Source organism: Anneissia japonica, unplaced genomic scaffold (assembly GCF_011630105.1).
Source record: "Anneissia japonica isolate Jap-2015-1 unplaced genomic scaffold, ASM1163010v1 scaffold8236_len642391_cov169, whole genome shotgun sequence".
NCBI lineage: Eukaryota > Metazoa > Echinodermata > Crinoidea > Comatulida > Comatulidae > Anneissia > Anneissia japonica.
Window position 1 is genome coordinate 112,990 of NW_022757925.1, and position 21,066 is coordinate 134,055.

At 33.6% G+C, this 21,066-nt stretch overlaps 2 protein-coding genes across 2 annotated transcripts in view; one reads left to right on the forward strand and one right to left on the reverse strand.

Annotated features, from left to right (window-relative positions):
* Nucleotides 1-2,424: 2,424 nt before the first annotated feature.
* On the reverse strand, nucleotides 2,425-5,473 carry LOC117124951 (WNT1-inducible-signaling pathway protein 1-like). The gene is made up of 4 exons (XM_033271295.1): nucleotides 5,238-5,473; nucleotides 4,408-4,559; nucleotides 3,529-3,632; nucleotides 2,425-3,068 (listed from the first exon to the last, which is right to left on the reverse strand). Exons 1-4 carry the CDS (start codon nucleotides 5,280-5,282, stop codon nucleotides 3,028-3,030), a joined length of 342 nt encoding a protein of 113 aa, XP_033127186.1. The 5' UTR covers nucleotides 5,283-5,473; the 3' UTR covers nucleotides 2,425-3,027.
* A 278-nt stretch (nucleotides 5,474-5,751) lies between these two features.
* LOC117124941 (F-box/WD repeat-containing protein 5-like) overlaps nucleotides 5,752-21,066 on the forward strand; it is a 22,981-nt gene continuing 7,666 nt past the window's right edge. The window contains exons 1-3 of the mRNA XM_033271281.1: nucleotides 5,752-5,894; nucleotides 18,170-18,527; nucleotides 18,851-19,028. Coding sequence (XP_033127172.1) covers nucleotides 18,171-18,527; nucleotides 18,851-19,028 — 535 coding nt within the window. The 5' untranslated portion in view covers nucleotides 5,752-5,894; nucleotide 18,170. The remainder of the gene's footprint in view (nucleotides 5,895-18,169; nucleotides 18,528-18,850; nucleotides 19,029-21,066) is intronic.

A 21,066-nucleotide genomic window follows, 5' to 3' on the forward strand; every position in this document is an offset into this window, starting at 1 on the left:
TTGGAAAACTTTGGAATACTTTGCCTGACTCTATCAATAACTCCAACCAGAAACTTTATTTCAAATTACTCAAATATTATCTCTTAATCCCCCTTTTCGATTGTATTTACCACGGTCTTTATTTTTTCTCTTTACTTCCCTTGTACTGACGGTCTCATGTTGGCTTTCTTTTTCGTTTTTCTCATTCCCATTTTGTCCCTGTATCCTTCTAAGATGTGTATAAGAGACAGCAACAAGGCCATGTGCGGTGTAAGGGTCAGGGTCGAGTGGCTCTTCGGTGACATTTTGCATTACTTTAAGTACAAAATTCTTTGGGCTAATCCCACCCACATTGGAGGAGTACTTTCAAGGCTAGATGAAAGAAAAGTACCATCTTGAAAGAATAAGGTTTTGAACAAAAAATTGGTCACTTCAAAATTATTGATCTTTCAGATAGCCCTAGATAAATTTATAATCAGCTGTAAAATAGTCATAAATATACTACCACAAAAAGATAAAATATTAAATTGAGCTGCTTTATAACAAATCTGCTGTTGACTATTATTATTTGACGCCAGGGAGCATGGCGTGACTTTACCGTACTGGAAATACAGACGTTTTAATTTAGAAAAATATGAAGCTGATGAAAGCGAAACATACCTCAGGTAGGTCTAGGCCCTAGACAAATTATTATTCTTCTAGGCCTGGCTGAACATTAAAACCAGCCTAGGCCTAAGGCTTAACTAAGGCTTAAAGGTAGCTAAATAGTAGTACAAGTACTGCCTAACTATATATAATATCAGGCCTAGTCTAGCCTATGCTAGGCCTAGAGTAGCTACATGTAGTAGAATCACTAGGCCTAGGCCTATGCCTATGCATACTACTACTAGGCTAGCCCTGGCCCCTAGGGCCAACCTAGGCTCAGGCCATGCCTAATTATACTATTATTAGGCCTATAGTAGGATTAATAAATGGCTTGATGATGCTTTTTCGTAGAGGCCTGGGCCCCTCTAGGCTAGGTAGTATACGTATGCCTAGAGGGGCCTAGGCCTATACCTAATTTATTTTTTTATTTTTTTCTTCAATCCATAGGCCTAGGCCTATTATTATTAGTATTGTAGTTCTTATGGTTATAATAATATAGGCCTAGGCCTAGGCCTAGAGAAGTAGTAAAATAGTAGTAGGCCTAGCCAGTAGTAGTATAGGCCTAGTATAGTTTAGTTTAGTATACTAGGCCTAGACCTACATAGGCCTACTATAGACCTAGCCTAGGCCCATAGGCCTATACTAGGCCTAGGCTACTATCATTATTAGGCCTAGGCCTACTACTATCTACTACTACTACTACTAGCCTAGGCATAGGCCTAGGCCTAGGCCTATGTACGAACGAAGTGGGCGTTCGCGAAGTTTAGATCTGGATAATGATCGCAGCCTTGCGTTATTTCTAATCTATCAAAGCAAAAAAGTAATAGCGATATACCTATACCATTATCAATCATTGAAACAAAAGTAATATATTCATATATGATGTTTAAACTTACAATTCTAGCAATACTTTTTTGGTGAACAACAAGTCCAGCAGCAGTTTCGCGCGATTGAGAATGAGAACGAATCTGCTGTTGACCTTGTGGTTGACATGATCGACTGCTGCCGCGCCAAAATTGACTTACCGTATTATACTTGCTTCTGATTGGTCAGAAGTACATGTCTGCAACGGCGGATTCCCTGATTTACGTACTCTACGAAATGAACTCGACGAAAAAACCAAGCATTATGAATACAGTATATTTATTTATTTGCGCATATGCAGTTACATTAAGGCCATACCGCCGTTCCAGGTAATTCGTCGTCGTCGCTGAAACGTCGAACTATTGGCCAATCACATTCCTATTGTTAACTTTGATTTGATGTCCACCGACTCAGCTGGCAAAGTGAGTAATTTATTATTATAATAATAAATAATAAATACTAAATAATGATAATAAAAATAATAATAATAATAATAATAATAAATAATAATGATAACAATAATAAATAATAACAATAAATAATAATAATTATTATTATTATTATTATTATTATTATTATTATCGTTATCGTCATCATTATCATTAGGCTATTATTATTATTATTAATATTATTATTAATAATAATAATGAAAATAATAATGATGATAATAATAACAACAATAATAATAATAATAATAATAATTATTATTATTATTATTATAATTATAATAATAATAATATATAATTATAATAATTATTACAATAATAAGTATCATAATAATTATTATAATAATAATAATTATAATAATAATAATTATTATTATAATTATAATTATAATTATAAACAAATCTAATGGAAGCAACATCATTCTCAACACATTCTATTAATGTCCTACACCAGTAAAATTGCATTTTTTCTAACCTGGTTGGGATCAATACGTCTTTATTAATCACGCAATATACACATTTTGACGGTAATTGTGGATGTAGTTCCACATATACATTTAAATTGAAGGGCTTTTATTAGGGTATACACATATCCATATGACACACAAAATAAATAAATAAACGCCTCCCTCAAGAAACCCTTCCCAAAAGTAAACGCCAGGGGCATATATTCGAATAAATACAGTACGTACGGTACCCAAAATTCGGCTCATGAATAATAAAGTAATTATAAACCTTGCGTAATTTTAATAGAAATAATTAAATGTCGAACATAAACCCCTGACTGATTGACCGGATTCATGTCTCAGTCGAAATTCGTGTCTCCCTGAGGCGTTTGTTCCAAATGTGGCTCTGATGGGCGTTTGTTCATGTTAGAATAATTACGGTATTGATTTATAAATATAGGCTACAGCTAGTTATTTCTACATGCATTGCACAGACATATTTTAACATTAGTTAATGCTAATTCTATTTAGTGTACTGTTCTTTTTCTCAAATCCATACAAAAGTTCATAGGGAAGCCTACTCTGTTGAGCTATGTTTGCTTATTTCTAAAACTCAACGATACGATATTCGTGTATCGTGATGAACGTCATTGTTTCTTCGATAGGTCTTGTCCAAGATCTGATTTCTCTAATAAAAAAAAAATACATGTATAGTCTTATTTGATGTACAAAGAAAGAGGCATGAAGGACGGGCGGGTGTGAAGGCTGACTACAAAATAGTAATTAATAGATATCGACATTTAACACAGCATATTTCAAGTTACGTACATTATTTTACTCACAAAAAAATATATATTAGTGCAAGTTTTAACCGACTCGTAGTGAATTAATTATTTACATCGCTTTCTTACTTTAATCTTTTATGAATAAAACAATTTTTATTTATTGTTCGTTTTACATCAGGAAAACAACTTGCATCGTGTTTTCAGTTATGCCAATAAAAGAATCTTGTATCTTGTTTTAGTTAGATTTGTTTTCCCCTTTTAAAAAATAGTAGTATCAATATACTTTTATAACTTAATTATTGTTACCATTTAAAGCATACATGTTCTCACAATTATTTTGTGTCAATAAATATTATGAGTTACCATCAATTGAACCAGGATGTTTTGGAGTTGAAAAGTTTTCAACAGCGCCCGCACACAGCCATTCCTTACAACATTGATTCGGAAACTCTACCAGAACTGGTGACCTGTAATATAATAAAGGCGCTGTCTTTGCACTTTGCCGCATACGTATACCTTTACAAGCTGTATATCCAAATTCAAATGATGTATTTTATCAACGTCTTTATCAACATTATCCTGTCATTCATCGTCATCATCATTGTCATTTTTATAACGCATTACGTGATAATAATTCGCTAATATGATAATAATAAGGCATAATGACACTGTAATAATACAGTAGGCCTACTATTAAATATGTATATATATAAGCGATTAATACCAATAATAATAAAAATAATAATAATAATAATAATAGGCCCTAATAATGATGATGATGATAATAATAATAATAATAAGAAGAAGCCCTAATAATAATAATAATAATGACGATGATGATGATGACGATGATGATAATAATAATAATATTATTAATGAATATGAATAAACGAACGAACGAATGCTCTGTCTTTTATAAAAGCACTCTACACACTCTATCTTATATTATCAGAGCGCTTTACAAATTTTCGAGGAACAAAAAATTGCTGTAACTAACATAATGAACTGCTGTCATTCTCATGTGATAATTTTGACTTAATAAATTGAATCTGAGAATTGGAATTAAATACCAAAGCATTATTATATAATTAGGGCCTATTCCGTTGCCATGGATTCCTAAAGCGGGGCGACGATGTGTACATATGCTAAAGGGGAACAATAAAGTATGGAAAAGCTCACTCTGAACAAAATTGATAGGCCCTATACTGTAATAGTACCAATAAATTATTACCAAATAATTACCTGCAGGACAACGGTTTTACATATTCGTTGACACACATGGAAACACATCCATAAAAACCATACTCAAGACATGTGCATCGCTCGCGACAGCCGCGGCTGAACGTCGCACCCGGTGCAAACACAATTCCATCAAGAATACATTGACCACCGGCCTGTAGATTAGAATGTAATTTCAGAAAGTGTGTTTACATTCTTAATAAGGTAATTAAATTCTATTTTTGTGTCTGAAAAAATGAACATTAACATTGACTCTAGGAATATGTTCCAGTGGTGGATCCGGAATCCCCTCACCCTCATGTGTGTCACACCCAGTTGTAGACTAGAGTAAATTAGTATTTTACTAAATGTATGAAACTATTCTAATGGTCAATATATGCAATCCTGGCTCTGCTTTCTATTTGTTGGAAAAAGGGGTTTGGGATCATGTTCTCTGATAAGAACACAACCCCAGGTATTAAGTGTTAAATTTAATGTTATTACCGTACTGTTAATTGAAAGTGTGAAAGGAACTCACCTATTAAACCAACTTTCCTGTATTTTTGCATAATAATAATACTCTTAATCTGACCGGTGAATTTAAGAACTTAGGCCCTAATTGAAAGTAAATACGGTATACCATATCCTATTCGATATTTGAAAATGTACAATTTTGTTGTTGTTATAAATAAATTCATGTTTAAACGATTTTACCATAGACGGGTCTTTAAAATGTGTCTGTATTTTTTCGGACTGTCCTTTTTGTTTTATTTAAAACTAATTAATGGATCCTCTGTTTTTTTTTTTGTTTTTTTTTGTATGTTTTTAAATAAGTAATAAACAGATAAGCTTACCGTAGCAATCAAAAGTAACATCAACAAAAATGAAATTCGCTTCATACTTCTGAGCCCTCAGAGTGGAAATCAACATCGCCTACTATAAAATGAGGTTTTGGTTCAAACGGCGCTCTCACACTGCTACTGTTTTTAATGATGCCAATGGTTATAAATAAATAGTAAAGACCGTTTTGTGACATAATAATTTTAATATTCCAGCTTGATATATCAAATTTCCATCTCCACAAAGCAACACCTGGGACCGTCAGGTCTTTATATGGCAATCTAGATGGTTTTACGACCAATTTAATAATTTTCTCTTGGCTGAATGATCAAGTTTATACCAGATCAATATCGTAACAGTTTTGTACAATAACCCCATCAAAGATAATGAAGGGTTTTTGATCCTTATCTTTAATTGTTTATTCATGAGTAAAAATTGTCCACCTAAAGGTAAATGGATGTAAACGACTGTCGCTTTAAAGACTATCAATCTTTGGTATTAGACCAACGCTAGGTAGCGCTCTTTCAACAACAAAAATAATATTAAAGGAGGATGTTGTTGCAATGATGTAAAAACACTCGGAGCAAAACGGATTGGTTTCATCATGTGAAAGCTGTTTTATCGAGACACAAGTAGCCATTCGAATCGATCTTGCAAGAAGGATTTCCATCGTAAGTCTTAATATTTGTATTAACGAAAATGATAACGATCGGCAGCTTATTTCCGATATTCAAAAAGGCTAGGCTAGGCTAGAGATGTGATAAACGGGAGAAAGTCGTACACCACCACCGGACACTCAAACGCCACTGCGGTTGCTGTGCCGTGGCGGTTGTCTTGTTTCAGGATAGGCACAGCCTAAACTAAGTAGGCCTAGCCTAGATTCGGAGGCTATACCCATAGAGTTGTATTAAAAGTTTTTTTCGCTAATGCACTTTTAATCGTATCTCCAGTCTTGTTATCTTAATGTTAAGGTTAGGGTTAGGATGAAGTACTACTCTAGGCCTAGGCCCAAAGTCATAGTGCAGCACCCAATTTTTTATTTTATTTATTCACAAACCATTAAGATTCCATGATTGAAGGATGTGCCACGCCAGCTTACAAAATATGTATTTAGACCTATAACGACGTGTGTAGAGTAGAGCGAGAGAGGTACACGTACGGTGCGCTACGGGGGATAACTAGGATTGGATACAGCCTCCCTCTCAGGGAAGTTAAAAGAGATTTGTCGGGGGATAAAAAAATAATACTTATAAAATGAAATGGTACTCTTTAGCTGCAACAAAAATAGCAGCCTAATTTTACATACGTGCAGCTTAGCCAATGGCAGTAGGCTACAGTAGGCCTACAGTATGTCTAGTAAGGCCCTAAGTAGAATTGTTGACTTAATTAAATTAATTAATTGAGAATTCATTTTTATCAGACTCTCATGTCAAAAATGTTATCATTTTTAATATTGTAGTTCTTCAGTAATGATCGGAAATGTCGGCGTTCTACCAGTCCAGCAATAAATTTACGATATTAACTTTTATTCTTATGAGGAATCACTAAAAAAAATGTTAAACTTCTATTCTCAACACAACATAATATTTTCTTCTGTTAGTTTTAAGCTTCAAACAGAAGTTCAACCTTTGTTTTTATTTGAATACCGACATGAGCTTTTATTTGGATAAATCATCATTGTTTGTATCTTGTATTCAGGCGAAAATATTGTTGGTAAAGCTTTTATTTCATTTGTGTCATATTAAATTGCATTCTGGGTAATTTTCACGTCTTATTCAGCTTGGTATCAAATACGCAACTGTTTTATGTGGAGTCAAAATGCAGTGGCAATGTGGTTCTTACCTTGTTAATCAACCAATGATAAGAGAACCGTTTCTATCTCGATTTTCAGTAGAAATTAAGAAATAATATTAAATAGTGTAGAATGGGTGTACAGTTACTGCATGCTGTTATTTATTCTTAATAAAGCCTAAATGACTTCTTTGAAATCCAGACATCAATTCCTGTAATTGTTCTTTAGCAACTGTCCTTTAAAATATTACTAATACCACCACTAACATTATCATTACTAAATATACACAAAACACACACAAATCACCATTTTATGATGTGCATGTGCAAAGCCCTATAACAAAATTCAGTAATGAAAAATTAGCATTAATTTGTTTGTTTTATAGTCTTTAATTGGAGGGAAAATTTTCATTTTGGGTCCACCAAACCCATGGTCTTTATAAATAGAGGGAATCTTTAATTGGAGGGAATAGCTGCTAATGTTAAAAGATAGGAATTCAAACAGGACCACAGAAAAGTGATCTTTAATTGGAGGGAGTCTTTAATTGGAGGGGTCTTTAATTGAAGGGAGACCTATATTAATATAATAATAGACCTACCTTTAGAAAATCATCAAATGTATTTTGTCCTAGGCTAGGCCCTGGCCTTACCGTACAATTACATCAGCCATCGTGCAACCATTGCCTAAAAACACACCACATATAGTACATATGTGGCAAATATTGCATAACCCAGACTCTTTGTAAACTGTGCGCACTTTTTGTTTACTTTCTTCGATTGTTATGGTACCAAAATTTCAAAAGGTCATAACTTTTTACATATCAGGTATTTTTAGAATATTTGAAAGGAAAATCCAAGGGGTTGGGGTGGCCACAGGGGAAATTCTGTCTTATTTCAGCGAGAACGACCAGTGATGGCTCCAGAAATTTGACGATAGGGGAGCTTAAAACAGTGAGGCTTACTCAAACAATTCATCAAGTAAATTACTTCTAAGGTACAGTATTAAGAATGTCAATGTATACAAATTTTACAAGTATTTAAACAATGCTTACGGTAGGCCTACAGTGTGATCTATATCATTGTTGTTTTTCTACAACAATATAAGCAATGTGTTTGAATGCTTCACATATTGAAACAAAGTTGATTTTACATTAGATTAGGAAAAGGCCAAGTTATGTCCACAGCTCAGTAATGTAGCCACAGGGGGTTTCTAGGGTACCTGAGCACCTCTCCCCCCCCCCCCTCTTTTCTGTTCAAACACGAACAAATAATTAATAGTAAATTAACAGAAATACATGCATAGTTTTTTGTTGCTTCCATCAATGCAACTTGTGCTGAAGCACCAAATAGTCCTTGGAAGGCTTGGAATGACAACAACATACTATTAACAAGTGGAAAAGACAAAAATAAAGTTAAGTTCTGACTTTCTTTTTCTTTATGACACATCCATTTGACCTTGGTTTACAGTAAGTGTAGGCCTAATGTAAGTGGTTGAAGTGGTAGACCTATATTGAAAGTGGGCCAACTTGTGTATTGTTTTTTTTTAACATTACAAAACATTGTGCTGTAAGACTATAACCTGTTATTTTAAATATTGGCATAATATTAAGTAAACCACACTTCAGAATACATTAAATTTTTTGACAAAGATATAGCCATCTACATAAAATATTAAAACAATCTTGAAAATAAACAAAAAATGAAAATTGCCTACTGTAATTTGTAAATTTCAAAAGTGAATACTAGCTTTCAATTGAAAATTATAAAACTTACAAAATTTCTATTCTACAAAGTTCTTAAATTGTGCCCTAAAATTGGTTCAAAGAATAAATTAGATTATAAAAACAAAAATTGTTGACCACAAATCTGTGTCTTTCACAAGGTGCACTGTTGGAAGTTGGCTACTTACAAATTAGATTCTTGGCTTTGCTTTCGTTGTTTTCCTGTAAGTAATTCTCCAACAAATGTTATTTTAATAGTTGTGATAAAGGGTTTACAGTACCACTAAACATATATTTAGTAAAATCAGATTTTTTTTTTCAGTTGTAGAGATATCATCTTCCAAGGAAAACTGTTTTTTAGTCTTGAAATGAGTCATGTTCCAAAATAAGCATTGGTTTTTTGCAATATTCCCTAGGCCTGTCTGTGAGAGGGAAGTGGGAGAACGACAGGTTAACACAGGGAACAAGCGCTGGTTCTATTGATGTATTAATTTCTGGTTTGGCTTTACTGCCTGGCTTGACCTTTTCAAGAAAATTTGTATTTAATTATGTACTCTCTATATACCTATTACATCCTTTCTCTCATAAATCTAATTGTGACTTCTCTGCACTTTATATAAAAAAATATTTCCATTAATATTAATAAATGTGATATGAACACTAGATATAGGTACCAGTGTACTTATTATGTCATATCACATATCCCCTGTTTCCTCTTTATCAGTATCTTAGGTTTGCAGTTTCTAGGGTAATATCTTAGTCCCACATCTGTTGGCAAAGGTGGAAGAAGTTCTTTCTAGCCAAGAAATGACCGTAGTGAAACCACAATACATAATAATTAATCAATGAAGATTAATTTCTTTTTCCTTTCTAAATGAAACCAGTTTTATAGCTTTCAGATTAGAACCATGGTCATGATGGTATAAATAAGTATACAAGAATACTACATTGGCAATATTCCATCCTGTGCCTATTTAGAAAGTGTCAACCCTATAAAGAGGACTTATTAGTATAGGGCCTACATTACAAGTATTTTTGAAGCTGCCATATACTTAATACTGGTAAGTGTACTGTACGTAAATTATGTAATATATTGAAATCCAATCTTTACTTTCGGATTTTACTAAAAATTTGTTGTTATACAGGCATTTATTTATAATTTTGTATCACTCCATGCACCCGAAATTTGCTGACAAAATTTTTGACGAAAGGGTCTGAGCCAAGGGGCCAATGAAGCCTCGGTTGACGGTCCATTGTAGGGTTCACAGGGAGAGTTTTTATGGCATATTATGGTCTAAAATGTGCCTTTAGACCAAAATATTAGTGATTGGCAGTCAAAATAATGTTAATTTGGATAGGCAAATTATCTTTTTTTTGTTTCTGATCTGTCGTCGGAAGACATAGGGTTCCAGACATATCAGACGGGGGGAAAATCACCCTGCCCCTGCTGGCGCCACCACTGAGTAAAATGCTAGTAACAGGATAAATTACATATGATAGGAAGGGTAGATCCAAGAATTTTCTACTGGGGTGGTAGGGAATCTGACAAGAGTGCACACACATATTAGTCACACCAGGTAGATGTACATAGAAGTGGCACTATCTGTAAAAATGCTTTTTCAACTAAGCAGTGCTCAACAAAATTATTGGCTACTTCAATTATTGAGGGGTTCCAGCGTTCTTCACCTCCCTCCCCCCCCCACCCGCTCTGAACAACTACTTTTGCTGCCAATAGCTATAATCAAGGACCTTTGACCCATGTGATTGCATCAAACTATTCCAGACTTTTAATTGACAGATAAACATAGGTACGCAGGGCCAGATTAACATAGGAGCTTTTAGGGTGCCAGCCCTATGCCTACAGGCCCCAATGGAGGAAAATAGGCCCCCGAACCCCAGGAAAAAATCACTGAAAATCTGGATTAATGTTTTAGCCACAGAGTATTTAGGCCCACTTGCATTTACAGCCCTAGGCCCCACAGCCCTTTGATCCAGCCCGGGGGGGGGGGGGGGGGGGAAGGGGGCACAATTTTTTTGAAGTTGGTTAATACCTGTCTCTTATACACATCTAGATGTGTATAAGAGACAGTCAACAACGATCGCGAAAATTAAGGGTGCGCGAAAATCGCGAAAATCTCAATAATTATATTTGGTGAAAAACGATTGTAAAACATGATTTCCATAATAAAGATGTGATACTTATATCAGGGATGTCGTTATGCAGGGCGGAGGTAGCCGGGGCTGCCCAGTCTTTGACGTCTTGCGTCCATCCTAAAGCTATTTTTAAGGCCTTCCGCCCAGCCTCATACTTGACCCTCGCCCAGCCTCAGACAAACCCTCCAGCCCACCCTTAAAATCATGAAAAAACACAAGTTTTTGCTCAATAACCTGTATATTCTGTTGGTATAAGCAGCAAATTTTATACGCGATTTTCCCCCAAAGTTTGAGGTGCGGCCTATACACCGGTCGTTAACCTACTCCCAAAAAGTTCAGATCGCCAGCCGCAGCGAAAATCAGGCGTTGTCTGACTAGCTTGGGCCCATGATAACCCAATTAATTAGCCTAGGGTTGGAATGCCTAGTATTTGTAATTATACGCACTACAGTGCTGTACTAGGATTCCTACTACATTTTCTACGACATTCAAGCAATGGTTTGGGTAGTCATAATTACGTTCACTCATAAAAACATGCTGTTTCTATTCGAAATCGCTTCGCTCAAAACAAATAAACAGACTTCTTTTCGGTTTCGGGAGTGTGGTCCTCGAGGTCACGTGAGCAGCTTCATTTACGCTGTCGCAACAAAACACACGTGGGCTGGTGAAACTTGCTGTTTGACGTCTGGTTCCCGGTGCCTTGTACCTTTATAGAAAGAATAATGATACTGCTATAATTTCAGAATAAAAGCTTGTAAAATTAATTTATGCTATAAAACACGAGTTTTCTTGAAGTTGTATTTTACTGGAAATTAATTGAAGAAAGGCATACGTACGTCATCTGTTTTTTGTTTATAAATGTAGTGCGTGATGGTGCATACTTGCACAGTGGGCTGTGAGTATTAAATGACTTAGGCCTAGAATTACCAATATTTTTAGCCTAATACTGACTGTTATTAGTCACCAAAATAATAGAATGATTGCTTAAAATAGCTAAATATACTCAATAAGCATTATATTTTATTAGAATTTATTTAACTTAAACTAAATTGATGTTTAAAGTTACTTATGTGCAAGTTACAGGTATCATGTAGATAGCCTAGGCCAAGCCTAAAAACAAGACTACTACCACAAGTACAAATATGGCCTACCGTTGGTCTAGGAATACTAATAGCCTTGCAAGACCTGGAAATTTAATGGTGTTCTACTGAGCGATATAAATACTAGGTTCTAAAGCTTACCATCTTTAGCTTGCATGATAAAAATCGACTGGAAAAAAATCGCGACATTCGTTTTCTTCAGTGGTGGCAAATTGCGAAATTTCATTTTCAAAGTAGATTAAATCGCGAAAATAAAAGGACGCGAAATGTTTCAAATCGTGAAATCGCGAAAATTTAGGGCCGTGAAAATTTAGGGCTTTACAGTATTTCTCAGAGCTAGGACCCTTATGTTGATTGTACCAATATACCAATTTATAACAAAAGTATTGAGCCATTAACTACCAAAAGTAATAATATGTAATTCATTATAAACATAAAAAATATAGAATTTATTAATTAACAATATATACATATAATACAATAAAAATTAAATATTTGTAATTAATTAAATACCAAAATATCTATAATTTATAATTGAATAGTCTGTAAACATACAAATGTAAAATTCATTAAATATCAATATCATTTTATAAAATACAAAAAAAAAATAACAAATTATTTTAAATTAAATACCACAATATCTATAATTTACAATTAAATATAAACATACAAGATGTAAAATTATTTAAATATCAACATCATATACAATACAATAAAAATAACAAACTAGACTTACTACTGTATTTCTGTTTGTAAAACATAACATAGGGATTTTCCTCATTGTCATATGAGGTCTGATGTTGAAATTGGCAAGTAAAAGCAAAATTAACGTAGTACAGTCAAAGCAAAAAAAATATCAGAACAAAAAATAATGGCTTTTCCGCAGTTTGGGAAAAGCCAATTAGTAATTACTGGTTAGTAAATACCAAAATATCCGCAGTTTACTATACGTTAGAAATCAGCATTCATTATCTTTCAAATGAAAATTAAAATGAGGAAAACATTTTCTCAACAATTAATATTTCTATTTTTTAGATTTCAACCAGCAAATTTGAGGATTTTCACATTGAAATAGCTGTAAATCATTTATCATGTTTTGCTGATTTTAACTCATAATAAGTTAACAGAATAAAAGCTTGTAAAATTAATTTATGCTATAAAAACACGAGTTTTCTTAAAGTTGTATTTTACTGGAAATTAATTGAAGAAAGGCATACGTACGTCATCTGTTTTTTGTTTATAAACGTAGTGCATGATGGTGCATACTCGCACAGTGGGCTGTGAGTATTAAATGACTTAGGCCTAGAATTACCAATATTTTTAGCCTAATACTGACAGTTATTAGTCACCAAAATAATAGAATGATTGCTTAAAATAGCTAAATATACTCAATAAGCATTATATTTTAAATTAAATTGATGTTTAAAGTTTTACATGGTCCTTGAACAATTTTTCTTTTCTATTTGAGGTTTTCCTGGATTTCATTGGGTGACAAATCTATGTTTTCTCCATCTTCAGCTATATAAATACCAGTATCCTGTTTTTGAGTGATTTTCTACGATTTGGAGACAAAGAGTAATTTGAAGCTGAAGAACAAAGCAAAACATGTTTGTTTACTGATTTTACAAGAATAATCTTGTGAAGTAGTGGTTAGCCCTGACCTCAGGAGGTTGCAAACCAGGTTTTAATAAATTCCCAGTTGACCGTTTGTAACCAAACCTCTTTTGTTGCAATTAACACACCGCTGAAAACACAAGTATTAACTCAAATTTTTCATTACCATTTTATATGGTTGTATTTTAAAATTGAATTACGTGTGTTAGAGTAAATTGTATTTAAACATTCTATTACCTACAGTGCAGTTTTGTGTTCAGCTGATATACAGTAAATGAAAAGATTATTCCAAAATACTGTAATATATAAATACTGTACTTCATGTATCCGTAAAATTTTATTTCTGACTAATTGATGTCCTGATTTATGCACGCTATTTGCATAAACAACATTTATGATAGTAATGATAGTTTTAGACCAGGGGTGGATCCCTCCCCACTCCCCCACAAATTTAGCATTACATTTTTTAATTTCAGTACATACCAATGCCATATACAGTATATTGAAGTATGGTTTGAAAAATTATGTATCCACCCCTCTTTAGATAAGGTCTAGAAATCGAGATACAATAGTACCAAAATTTAATATTTAAATTTTAGTAAATGGCCAAATAGCATGTGTATAAATTAACGGTGTATCCCTTGAGATTACTATTCATTTGCTGTTGTACTAATTTAATGGACTGGAATCACTAAAGCACTCCCAATTAGAAACTCTGTGCATTGTCAGTTATACTACAATTATTTTGAATACACTTTAGTTTAATTTCCACTTATTGTAGTTCTCCTTGGCCAAAATACAACAATCTCATTAAATTATGTCATTGTCTGCAAATATTCACTAATTCTGAACAAGCAGGATTTCTTATGAATGTTTTTAACAATCCATGCTATATTAGACCATAATTAACTCTAATGTCGTTGGATGAGTTATAATAAACCATTGGTTCCAATATGATAGACATGTATACTGTGAAAAGAGAATGGATTGTCTCCCGATGTTCTGAGCTTCTCGGAATATTTGTATGTGCATTGTGTTGTTAAAAGTGATTTATTTTATACCTTGGCCTACTACTAAAGTAAGTAAGTAAGCAGTAAATCAAATTCAATCAATTATGTGTTCCATTTTGTTCTTATTTTAGGATGGTTTCAGGAACAAAGAGTCTTCACTAAAATGCTGATTCCTGAATCTCTGTCTGGTATCTGACTACATAAAATTTATTAGCTAATAAGCACTTGTATGAGCCCTCTGCACACACTGATATTATATCAAATGCAATGTAAAATAATAAGTGCAATCTTTAATACTACTATTGAAGTTTATAAGTCAGTCATGACACCAGCAAACAACCCAAGGGTGATATTTGACTTTAGCAAAATAAAAAATAAATATATTAAAAAACCTCCCTCTCCCATTACTTTTCCAGCCTAGATAAGGTGATAAAGCTAATAATTTTTTTATAGGGCCTAATACAACATAAACTTACTTTGTCCTTCAAAGAGATAAAACCAAACCAGTATATAATTTCTAAAGGCAAGGCAGGCTCCTGCTGTCATCACTAGCATTATTCCATTATTCCATATTGTCACTATTCCTACAAGAATACGCTGATGACATCGTAATTTTATCCTTGAGTTATTCTACTGTACTTATAGTTTCACTGCTGCGTACAACAGATCCATGGTAATTGTCATTTTCAATTAGCCTAACCAATTGGGATCGGCCATTACACTGGATAATCTTTTTGCGAAATCTATTTTTGAGGAATTTAATTTCAGGCGCAGTTCTTCCAGAAGTAAAATGCCAAAAACTCGTACAGGAAGTTTAGATTTATAAAAATCAAATGAAAATCTCCAGGGAAATATATGTTTGAATTGAAAGCTCAACTGGGATATCTTTTATTTTTACAGTAAATTGAAAGATTAAAATTGGAAATTATTTCTAAGATTACAAATGTCAGTGACTACCTCTCTCTTGAAAAATCTACCGAATTGTGTAAAGAATGCAGTAAACTTTGAAGAAAATATAATTTAACAATAAAACAACAATGGCTCCAATGATTATTAACCTTTGGCTCTGACATATTCATTCTTTTTTTTAGTTAAAAAAATGAAAATGTGCCATATAAAAGTGAAATAAAGAATAAGAATTTTTGCCACATTTTTGAAGCATTTTTCAGTTTCCATGGAAACAAATATCTTATCTTAGATTTCTTTGCTTTAGTCCATCCAATTTCTACAATTAAAATAGTGTACAATACATGATAAAAAATGTTCGAGTGGTTTACAGTATTTGCCCATTCCTTTTCAACATGAGGCGGTACTGCAACCCAAGCAGGACATTGGTAAGGTTGCATAGTCTTGTTCTCAAAAGGTAGGCTCAGTATTATATTAAACTAGAAATTGCAAATTGCAAGTGGAGTGCTGCGAAGTACAACTGCATATAAATGTTCTTCGAACAAAATTATTTATGCGAGTCAAGTGAAAATAATGAATAATAAAAATATAACAAATAATATGAGACACGACCCATTGTCTATATTAGAACACTTCTCATTGGGTAACAAAGTCGTAATTTTTAATTTTTGTCAAAAAGTGTCTATAGTGGTGAATTATGGGTTTAGGTTTTTTTTTAATAAAGTTTCAAAAATTTCTATGTATGTGGAAAATGTAGTTGATTACCAAAGGTTACAATTTTTATTTTGAAGACTGCATGGTTTAGTAAGTGTACATTTTTTTATAGGGCAAGTTTCCAAGGGCGGGTTTTTTAGGGGCGAGTTGACTGCCAAAGAGTGTTGCCAAAGTGCGAGCCAGCGTGTTATTTGATCACAAGCGCGAGACATCACAAGTGTGAGCCAGCGAGCCATGACGTCACGACAATAGATACGAGACGTTATGTGCGAGGTATCGGCTGAGATTTGTGGAGTACAATTCAAAAAACAACTATAGGTCTAATAATGAATTATTGTGATGTTAAATAGAAATGTTAGCTATCAAGGAGCGACGTTGTTTTTCATTGGGACCTTCGTCCCTTCAAGGCTAGGCCTATACCATCCTAGCTAGTCTAGGCATAGAGTAGGATAAGGCAAGCGCGACATGCGGACGTTGGTACGTGTTGGTTAGTCTACAAACCTCGCCTAAATAATTGATTTTACCCGGCAGAATGAAAGAAGGAAACTCCGCTTTTCAGTCGTTATTGCAGGGAAGTACAGTAGTTATGGTGGGCGGGGCCACCCAGCCTTGAAGTTTTTCACCCTGTGTAAAGCTAATTCCATGGCCTTCCACTCACCTTTGTTAACTACCTTGCCCATCCTTAAAATCTAGTCTTATTTTGAAAAATGTTATGACCTATGGTACCCCCTATAATATGTCTATCATCCCCGCTTATAGTTTTCTACAGCTACAACCTTGTTGATACATGATTATACAGACTTCTCAAATACTACGGAACTGCCGTAGTTGCTACGGAAATTATGACTATAACTGAAATAGAGAAATTACGGTACTATGGAAATTTATCATAGACATAAACCCATAAATAAATAAATTCCAGAACAAATGACTTCTTCATCAGGATCTATGGTTACATTGTCCCTAGATAATTCATAATTGTCAGATTACTGATGAAAAATGAAAGTACTTGTACATCATAAAATTAATGTAATTCCATGTATTATAGAATAATGCAGATACAGCTCTTTATGCTCATTCATCCATAAAGTGTAAAAGCTGATAAAGTAAATTGTCATATACAGTATTACAAGAACTATAACTAGTCTTCAACTATTGTCCTAATATTTTATGAACAAATTTGATAAGATTATTTATGAACTTGGTTGTAGAGACTCAAATCATATACTGTAGCTGTTAACTGTAATGTCGTGCTGGCCTATTAGTATCAGTTCATTCACAAACCTGTTGCACACATCCAAGGCTAACCTGGTGGACCCTCCTTGGCTGCAATAGGAAATGCTAGTTACTAGCTTGTCAATTCATATCTATGTTAACAAAGATGTGAAAATTCTTCCTTTAAAATTTTAGTGAAATACCTAATTTTTAGTATTATTTCACTTATTTGTATAAGGGTCTTTATTCCTTCATGGCTATGTAACAAAGCAATAATAATTTTAGTCTCACGACATGTACTTCTCCCATTTTTATTGACATTGATATTTATTGTATGATTTACCAGTGAAAATAAACAAATTTATGAACTTCATTAACTACTCTACTTTCAATGCACTTAGTGTTTTTAAAAAAGTATTTATAGTAATTTTTTTTTTTTCAAATCTTTATTTTACCAATCAAAGGCCATATAAAATTCAAAATACCAAAAGAACATTACAAATGCAGAAAATCGAAACATAGAGCATCATAAAAATTCAAAAATACTGTATACACTAAACCCTGAAAATTGTCATCCATTTTGAGTAAAGATTCCCACAAAATTTATAGATACTGAATACTTGGGGTTTTTTTATGTGTGTTTAAAGCAATGAAATCAATTCTTTATATTGTAACAATGGTAATAAGGAGATTATTAAAAAATGTTGTTTTAATTTTCCAGAATGGCTACAAAACCAGGTATTTGGCTTTGTCTTCCGGACAGCCTCATCCTCCACATCTTTACCTTCCTGTCATCCAGAGATCTGCAGAGGTGTGCACAAACCTGCAAATCCTGGCTACGGATCAGCCAAGATGAGTTGCTTTGGAAGCTCCTGTTGTACCGTGAGTGGAAGATCGATTCCTCCATCAAGCTAGCAAACAACCGGCGGTCATATCGCAGGGAATTCAAGCGACTTGCATTTCACACGCCCAAAGTGCAATACCAAGTGCTACGTGAACACACAGATCAAGTGTTGCACGTTAGCTTCTCACACAATGGCAAGATGTTCTCCTCCTGTTCTAAAGATGGTACCATCAAGGTAGTATTATTTTGAAGTAGTATTGAAGGATAGGAGTACTTAATTCATATTTGTGGATTCAGATCGCTCTGCTAATTGAATAACTGCGCATGAGGGTTAAGCGAGATAAGGGACAATGTATCTGTTACAGTATATGTTGGTAATGGCACTGCACTTTGGCTGCCGTCGGGTCCCCGGGGCCGGCCAAAATGTCCAATTTCATATATTTGGAATTGGACAAAAAAGGAAAATTCAATCTTTCATCTGTTTCCCTTTTCGTAAAGCCTCTGAATTGGGAAGATGAAAAAATTATTGTTATTTTATTGTTTTAACTTATTATACAGGTTTGGAGAACAGGTCCTCCGGCATCTATCCGCTACAGCCAAAGCATGAAAGAGCTCTTCCGCTGGCAGTATACACAGTTCTCACAGTTCAATGCCACAGACACACTCCTTCTTGTTTCAGGAGTTCACTTTGGACCCAACAGTACTTCTGGGGAAATAGCAGTTTTCAACATTAAAGGTATATTTTGAAATTACAATTATTACAATTATTTTTGGTTTTAGAACTTCCATTCGAGAATGTTTAATCCCCTTCAGCCAGATCTCTCATTTATCTTGCAACAGGGAGTGTAGGGTGCACTACACAGTGTTTGTTTCCCCTCTCCCCCCTAGGTACTCTTCTAGAAATTTGCTGTTACAAAAAAGTTCCACTCAAATAGTTATGGTTATTGTCATTCGCCTGTTAGTGTCCCTCCCCATCATTATCCTCATATTAGATATGCCACTGCCATTTTAGATGTAATAGGAAAAAATGATAGATATGTCTTGAGTAAAAGGAGAATCACACTGTAGGTTTTATCATAAATTGCAGAAAAGATCAATCTTAGGTAGATAGAAATCTTTCTTTATTCTGGATACTCACCTCAGTCTGTATTAGCTCACTTGTCTTCACAGAGGTCCAGGGTATGATCTTAAACTACATTAAATTACAAAAACAAAATTGAAAGAAAAATGTATATATAAATATATAAAAATTACATAGAAAATACAAGAAACAGAAAAGAAAAACAAATGGGTAAATTAAATGAGATTTTTAAAGTATTGTAAGGAAAGAGAATGAATATTGCTACAAATATCTGATGATAGATTGTTCCATAATCTTGATAAGATGTTCCTAAATACTATATTGTCTTTTTGTTCTTACCAGAAAGCTAGGTATAAAATCAATTGACAATTTGATTGCAAATAACCAGGATAAATGTAGTCCATTCGTATGTCACGCTGTACTAGCATGGAAAATGAAATTTTTATTTATTATACACCTCCCAAAAAGCAAGAGAGTTCCTTTTCCGGCATTTACAAAAACAACATTTCTTGGGAAAGGCACCGTTCTGCTTGTCCGACCCTCATTTTCCTTCTTTTAAAATCTACATTTTGGATCAAAATTTACCAATACTTGTGTAAACAGCAGTTTTTCTATTTATTTGCTAATGGGTGGGTTACTTGTTGTGTATGAGTCAAGGCTTCTTGTCTTTGCTAATGAGGTTATGTTTGGCATTTGGCCAGGTACATCCTGATGCAGGCATTTAACAATTCAACTTGTTCTCAAATATGACTCACCTCATTAATTGCTCTCATGCAAAGTTTTTTTCTGGATTTAACTAAAATATAAATTACAAATATTTACAATCTTAAAGAAAAAAACATGTGACATCAATTTTGAATCTGTAAAATGGATGCTAATTTTATCTTATCAAAATTTATGACTTTATTCCAAATGTTAACCTTAATCTGTATATCTTAATGTTGTATTATAATTACACCTTTTTAATTTATAAGAACACTGAGGCTGAAATTGCTTAAAATTTAAGAACAAAATAAGAACAAATTGAGGCTGAGGTAAAATATGTCAAATGAGGTTTTTATTAACCCTCTGGATACCGGATTCTTTTGTAGTGCAAACCCTTGAATACCGGATTCTTTTGCAGTGTAACAAGGTTTTTTGCTTTTTTTGAGTATACGTCGTTCTGGTGGATTTTTGGGAACTTTCTGTAAATTATACAGAAAAATGTTTCAAAAACAAAGAAAGCTTATAGAATAAGCTTTCATTTGATGTATAATTTATATTTTTGGGAATTTTTTTTCATAATATAATATAATATAATATAATATAATATAATATAATATAGTATATATATAATATAATAGAAATGACAGAAAAATGCTACATATAAATCGTCAGCAAAAACCGAAAAAAAAAATAAATTATAGCCAAAAAAAAATAAAAACAAATATAAAACATTCCTATTCCACACAGTTATATAATTTATTTACCCAACCATCCATAACTATAAGCGCGATCTTTCCATTCAAAAGCATCGACTACCCTCACATCATCTTCATCAAGAATATCTCCGCCGTCAGAACTGTTTGAAGCCCCACCGTCATCATCGCTAACAGGCACGTCTAAGTCTCTCGCACATCTAAAAATTCACCTTCATCGCTGTCTGAATCAAAAATCAGGTCAATCGCTTGCTCAGCTGTGTACACATCTTGTG

What these genes read in the sequence shown, in the direction of transcription:
- LOC117124951 (XM_033271295.1), bottom strand. Translation starts at nt 5,282, where the DNA reads ATGAAGCGAATTTCATTTTTGTTGATGTTACTTTTGATTGCTACG. An exon ending in GTAAAACCGTTGTCCTGCAG is followed by an intron (nt 3,633 to 4,407) that starts GTAATTATTTGG and finishes ATTATATTACAG; the next exon opens with GTCACCAGTTCTGGTAGAGT. An exon ending in ACATCCTGGTTCAATTGATG is followed by an intron (nt 3,069 to 3,528) that starts GTAACTCATAAT and finishes TTTTTTTATTAG; the next exon opens with AGAAATCAGATCTTGGACAA.